The sequence below is a fragment of the Mustela nigripes genome, chromosome 8, assembly GCF_022355385.1.
Source record: "Mustela nigripes isolate SB6536 chromosome 8, MUSNIG.SB6536, whole genome shotgun sequence".
Taxonomy (NCBI): Eukaryota; Metazoa; Chordata; class Mammalia; order Carnivora; family Mustelidae; genus Mustela; species Mustela nigripes.
Genome location: NC_081564.1, coordinates 474,664 through 481,298, shown reverse-complemented (window position 1 = coordinate 481,298; position 6,635 = coordinate 474,664). Strand labels below are relative to the sequence as shown.

At 55.3% G+C, this 6,635-nt stretch overlaps 1 protein-coding gene across 2 annotated transcripts in view; it reads right to left on the bottom strand.

The window, feature by feature from the left end:
• Positions 1 to 6,635, bottom strand: part of POLE (DNA polymerase epsilon, catalytic subunit) — a 47,033-nt gene that overhangs the window by 4,297 nt on the left and 36,101 nt on the right. Inside the window, exons 43-45 of one of the 2 annotated variants that reach the window (XM_059408132.1) lie at positions 5,998 to 6,187; positions 5,516 to 5,644; positions 5,218 to 5,411 (exon numbers count right to left, since the gene is read on the bottom strand). In XM_059408132.1, the coding sequence (XP_059264115.1) occupies positions 5,218 to 5,411; positions 5,516 to 5,644; positions 5,998 to 6,187 (513 nt within the window). The remainder of the gene's footprint in view (positions 1 to 5,217; positions 5,412 to 5,515; positions 5,645 to 5,997; positions 6,188 to 6,635) is intronic. The other variant, XM_059408133.1, reaches the window with a different exon arrangement.

Here is a 6,635-nt window from a genome sequence, read left to right as displayed (position 1 = left end):
GGCTCCCTGCTGAGCAGAGAGCCGGATGCGGGACTCGATCCCAGGACCCCGAGATCACGACCCGAGCCGAAGGCAGCGGCTTAACCCACTGAGCCACCCAGGCGCCCCTTCAGTAAGCTATTTTTTATCAGCATTATTATCATTTGTTTATTATTGAACTATAGCTGATCTACATAGGCACTTTTTAATGACCCAGATTTTATAGGTCTTTGCTAGAAAGAGATCTTGCTGAGTCCTTCTGAACCATACGTTCAGTTTTCTGTTGCAGAGGCTGGAGCTGAGGTGCTGAGGACAAGCGCCACACACCCATGGGGGCCCCAACCCCATGCGGGGAGAGCTCCCCCCGCTCGCTCGCCGGGCCCCCCGCTGCCGCCACCTGTGTCGCATGGGGAGTCTGCATTTATTTATCTGCAATGTTTTTTTTTAAATAAAGATTTTATTTATTTATTTGACAGAGAGAGAAATCACAAGCTGGCAGAGAAACAGACAGAAAGAGATGAGGAGAAGCAGGCTCCCCACTGAGCAGAGAGCCCAATGCAGGACTCGATCCCAGGGATCATGACCCGAGCAGAAGACAAAGCTTAACCCACTGAGCCACTCAGGCGCCCCTATCTGTAGTCTTGATGCCGGTGCCCTTGAGAGGAGGGGGGATGACTGAGCCTGGGAGTGACCATAAGCACACACCCAAAGCACGGACACCCTACAGCTGCTCATGCCATCACTCTTCAAAAACACTAGCGTCGGGACGCCTGGGTGGCTCAGTGGGTTGAGCTACACTGCCTTCGGCTCCAGTCGTGATCTCAGGGTCCTAGGATCAAGCCCCGCATGGGGCTCTCTGCTCGGCAGGGAGCCTGCTTCTTTCTCCCTCTCTCTCTGCCTGCCTCTGTGCCTGCTTGTGATCTCTGTCTGTCAAATAAATAAATAAAATCTTAAAAAAAAATAAAAATCAATGCCGTATCTAGACGGCCAACAGACACACAAGAAGACACGCAACATCACTCGTGATCAGGGAAACACGAAGCGAAACCACAATGAAGGGCCGTCTCCCGCCTGTCAGAACGGCTAAAATAAGAAACACAAGAAACAGCAGGTGTGGGGAGGAGGCAGAGAAAAGGGAGTCCTCGTGCACTGCTGGTGGGGTGCGTGCTGGTGCGGCCGCTGTGGAAACAGTGTGGAGGGTCCTCAGTGAGTTAGAAATAGAGCTGCCCTAAGATTCAGTACTTCCGCTACTGGGTATTTGCTTTAAAAAAAGAAAAGAAAACACTAAAAAAAGATAAAAGGAAACACTAATTGAAAAAGATCTGTGCACCCCTACATTTACTACGGCATCATCACATTTACTATCGCATTGTCACTACATTTACTGTGGCATTATTTAGAGTCGCCCATTACGGCAGCAGCCCAAGTGTCCCCTGATAAGTGAATGCATAAAAAAGATGTGATACAGGAGATAGGTCAGTATACAAATATTGTGTGTGTCTACACAGTAGCACTGAAGAAACGGAAGCTGAAGTTTAAAAGAGTCAGCACCATCACAATAGCACCAAACGACCTGAAAATCTTAGGTGCGAACGTGTGCGATATTTATATGCCAAAAACCCCACACACTGCTGGAGAAATGGAACATGACCCAGAGAAACGGGAAGATACAGGGGTTCACGAGCTAAGACTCTAAGCACTCAGATGTTAATCCTCCCTAAAATTATCTAGATTAAAAGGACTCCAACCAACATTCTAAAAGGACTTTTTTCCTCTGGGTAGGGAACCGATATACTGATTCAAACATTATATGGAAAGCAAAGGAACTAGATGGACTAGCCAGAGCGATTTGGAAAAAAAAAAAAAAAAGTTGAAGCAGTCACACTGTCCGGTTTCCAAGACTTACTGATAAAGTCACATAATTCAAGACGACGTGGGTTAGAAAACAGTGAGGTGGATGGGGATCCAGAAGACCCGTACGTGTACACGGCCACGTAAGCTTTGACACAGACACCAAGACTATCCGATGCAGAGAGGCCAGTCTTTTCAGATCAGTAGTACTGGGATCATTAGACACACTGACACAGGAATACCAACCTCGGTCTAAAACATGCACACCGCATACAAATTAACTCAAGGGCTCCCAGGTAGCTCAGTCCGTGAAGCCTCCGACCGTTGCTTTTGGCCCAAGTCATGATCTCATGGTTCGGGGGATCCAGCTGCTCCCTCCCACCCGCCCAAATCGGGCTCTGTGCTCTGCTTGAAGACCCTCCCTCTACCCCTCCTCCCACTCTTATACAGGACAGTAAGAGCTCACCCTATTAAAAAAAGTCTAGTGGTGGCTCAGTCAGTTAACCTTCCGACTCTTGATTTTGGCTCAGGTCATGATCTCAGGGTTGTGAAGTCCAGCCCCGTGTCCGGCTCCAGGCCCTGCTTAAGATTCTCTCTCTTCACCTCTCTCTGCCCCACCCCTCTAAGAAAAATAAATTTCTTTTCAAATATTTTATTTATCTACTTAGAGAGAGGGAGCAAGAGGGAGAGAGAGAAAGCGCACAAGCCAGGGGAGGGGCAGAGCAGCAGACTTCCCACTGGGCAGGAAGCTGATGCAGGACTAATCCCAGGGCTCTGGGATCATGACCTAAGCTGAAGGCAGAGGCTTAACCCACTGAGCTACCTAGGAGCCCGAGAAAAAAAAATTTTGATGAATTAAAGTTAAGATCCACTCACCGAAAAAATACTGTTAGGAGAATTCTGAAAAAGTAAACCAACGTTTGGAAAAAAAAATATGAAGAACTCTTAAAACTAAAAAATAAGGGGGCACCTGTGTGGCTCAGTCAGTTAAACGTCTCCTTTGGCTCAGGTCATGGTCCCAAGGTCCTGGGATCAAGTCCTGCGTCAGGCTCCCTGCTCAGCGGGGAGTCTGCTTCTCCCTCTCCCCCTACCCCCTGCTCATATCCACCCCACCCCACTCTCAAATAATCTTTTGTTTACAAAAACCCTCAAAAATAAGAAACATGGGGCGCCTGGGTGGCTCAGTGGGTTAAGCCGCTGCCTTCGGCTCAGGTCATGATCTCAGAGTCCTGGGATCGAGTCCCACATCGGGCTCCCTGCTCAGCGGGGAGCCTGCTTCCCTCTCTCTCTCTCTGCCTGCCTCTTCATCTACTTGTGATTTCTCTCTGTCAAGTAAATAAATAAAATCTTTAAAAAAAAAAAAATAAGAAACATGACCTCAAAAAAAAAAGACCTCCTTTTTAATAATGGGCAAAACATTTAGACATTTCACCAAAGATGTATGGACAAAAAAGCAGCATGTGAAAAAACACTCAGCATCATTAGTACTGGGGAAATACAAATTAAAAATGAGATACCACCACACACCTATCCGCAAAGCTCAACTTCTGAAAATGCCCGGGAGCTGGGAGGCACGTGGAGCAGCTGGCCTCTGCTCATAGGCCGCCGGCGGGAATGCAAACCGGACCCGCCGCTTTAGGAGTCCGCACTAGGACAAGACCCAGACAATCCCCCTCTCCTCCATCTTTGCCCCATAAAATTTAAGTTCTGATAAAATGAAACGTATGCTCACACAAAAACCTGTATGAGAATGAGAGAGCAGGGGCGCCTGGGTGAAGCGTCCGCCTCTGGCTCAGGCTGCGGTCCTGGGATCGAGTCCCACGCGGAGCTCCCCGCTCGCAAGGAAACTGCTCCTCCCTCTCCTCCCTGCTTGTGCTCTCTCTAGCTAGCTCTCTCTCAAATAAAACCTTTCAAGAACAAAGAAATGAATGTTTATAGCAACTCCAGTCTTAAAAAATCCAACAATAAAACAGATGTACTCAGCCACTGCAAGACCAACCCCGGCTCTTCCGCACGACAGGACGCCTCTCAGTCGCAGAGCGGGACAGAGAGCACCAGAACGGGCAGCAACGGGGAAGGAGCACGGACCCCTTCCGCCAAGTCAAAGAAGCCAGACGGAAAGGGACATGACCATGCAGGGCCAGACGGGCGGCTCCAGGAAGGGCAGGGCAGGCGTGGCTGACCCCCGCGGTGCCTGTTTTAACCGCCCCCCCCCCCCCAGTGGCTTCAGCACTCTGTGAGCTCCCACAGCCACACCCCACAGAGTGACCTGCGCGCGCCTGTCAGGAAGCACAGGGACACGGGACAGATGAACAGACAGTTCGGTGCATGCCAAGACGGGTGCCCTGTTCGCAGGATGGTAAAACGTTCTGCATCCTGACTGTGCTGGAGACGTGGCACTGTGGGTCTTTGCCAAAACTCACACACCACACGTGAACAACGGTGAGATCTCACTGTAGGGAAGTTATCCAGATATTGAAAATTGTGCAGTCCACGACAGTGGCCAGACGGCATACTGAGCTACTCCTTCGGCGGCAGCAGCAGTCACCTGAGCCCGGCCCCGAAAGGCAGTTTGCGGGAAGATAACCTGATCCCGCAGCAAAGCCTCTCTCTGGCAGAGGTGACACCTGCGAGGGAGCCATCTGGTAATACAATCCCATGGCGGGCTCGGCCTGCCTTTCCCAGAGAGGCACGGAGCTGCCAGCAAGCTCTCCCCCACCGCCACGCGCATCACAGCATGTTCCAGCTCCCACCAGCCACCAGATCACGCACAGCCATTTCACCACTCCACACGTGCCTCTCACCAGCACCCCCAGATCCTACTACCCCAGGGCCTTTGCATGGACCTTCTCCCTGGGGTGCACCTGGCCAGGCCCTGCAAGTCAATGGGGTCTCACCCAGGTCCCCGGCCCTGCCCCGTTCCTCCGAGCCCACCTACCCCTCACTGACGCACAGGCTCCTTGAGGATAGGGGTCTCTCCTGTCTTATCTCCTTCTCACCCCCAATGCCTCCCACAGCAGCTGCCCCGATGGGGCAGCAAGTGATGATGGAGTCACCTGAGTATGTCCTTTGGGCAACTATGCCTCCCCTGCACACGAGCACACGCCCCCCCCCCACCCACCCACGAAGTCACCCTCCCGCTCCCGCCCTGCGCACATGGACGACCCGTCCCCACACAGATGACCCCCCCCACCCCGCACATGAGGCCGTTCTCCCGCCCCAGCCACCTCCCCACCCAGCCCTGCACACCATGACGACCCCGTGCTCTCAGAGCCACCTGTGCACGAGGTTGCCTCTCCACCCACCCCCCATGCATGAGGCTGCCCTCCTGCCCCGCCCCATGGACCCCTTGGGCCCCAGCCCCACAGGTGTGGGTCGCAGCCTCACCTTGCACACATACTTGACGAACTCGAGCGCGGGGTTGTTGAGCAGCAGGTGGGAGCCCGGGAGCTGCGGGAACAAGCTGGACAGCTCAGCGGAGTTCCGCGAGCCCGTGACCTTCTTCTGAATCTTCTGAGTGATGCTGAAGAAGCTCTGCGTGAGCTCGTTGGCCACGTAGTCTTGAGAGAAGGTGATCATTCCTAGGAGGGCAGGGAGGCGGCTGTGTCCCCCGTGTTGTGATGGGGCGTGGAGGGCAGGAGTGGGGGGGCCCCAGGACCCCGGGACACGGCCGGGGCGTGCTCACCAGGCAGGGCGCCGGCCGCCGGGGCGTCCTGGGACAGCTGGCTGGGCCCCCGGCGTCTGAGGGGCGTGCTTCCCGGGGCGCTGCGCCGCAGCTCCTCCTTCATGCTGTGGTACACCGCCACGATGTACGCTGCATGGAGAGCGCGGCCTTGAGGGTCAGGCTGCTGTCGCGGCGGACCCTCACTGCCCCGGTGAACTCCGGCTGCCCTGGCGGACCTGCACTCGGCTGGGGAGGCTGGAGAACCGCCTGCCACACACCCAGAGCCAGACCCCTGCATGCACGCACCTTCTGGACGGCGCCAGAAGGTGTGTCTGCTCCAGAGGGGAAGGGAAGACCTCGGGGCACGCACAGCGGCGAGGCCGAGGCCGCGGGGCAAACAGGGCCTCTCTCGGGAGCCCTGCGGCTGGGGCGCGGCTGACCATCCACGCCGCCAGGGCACAGGTCCCCACGCACACCAGGGCCGCGGCGGGCGGGCGGCTCACCTGACACGATCATGAGGAAGTAGCTCTGGCACGAGGCTGCCTGCGGCAGGAACTGCACGATGTTCCAGTTGTTTTCCAGCTTGTCCTCCACGTCAGGCTCCGGCGCACCGTCCCCCTCCTCCTCTTCCGCCTCGGCCTCCTCTTCCTCCTCCTCCTCCTCCTCCTCTCTGTCCTCTTCTGGGGACCCCTGCTGTGACACAGCCCCAGCCCCAGCTGTGTCCTGGCCCCAGCAGCAGGAAGCCAGGTCATTCCCCACCTGGCTCTCCCGACCCTTCTGTCCCGTGAGGCTCACCCAGTCCCCCGAGTCCCTGGGCCTGACAGGATTCCCGCAGGACGGCTCTGAGGAGGGGTCCCTTAGGGCAGAAGCACGCCACCCAGGGTGACGGGGACTCTCACTTTGTTCCTCCAGATAATTCACTTCAAGATTCTTCAACTCCCCCTTCCCAGGGCAGGAAGATCACAAGCGGTGACCTCGGGTGGCTAGTTCTCTTGTGTGAATCCCAGATCTCCTGGGCCGGAGACCCCAGTCCACACGGCGCTACTGCAGCTCTCTCCCACATGACCGGATGCCCCTCTAGAGGGGGCCCTTCTCCCCAGCGTGTGCGGGCTGACGGCCCCTACATCCCTAGAGCAGCAAC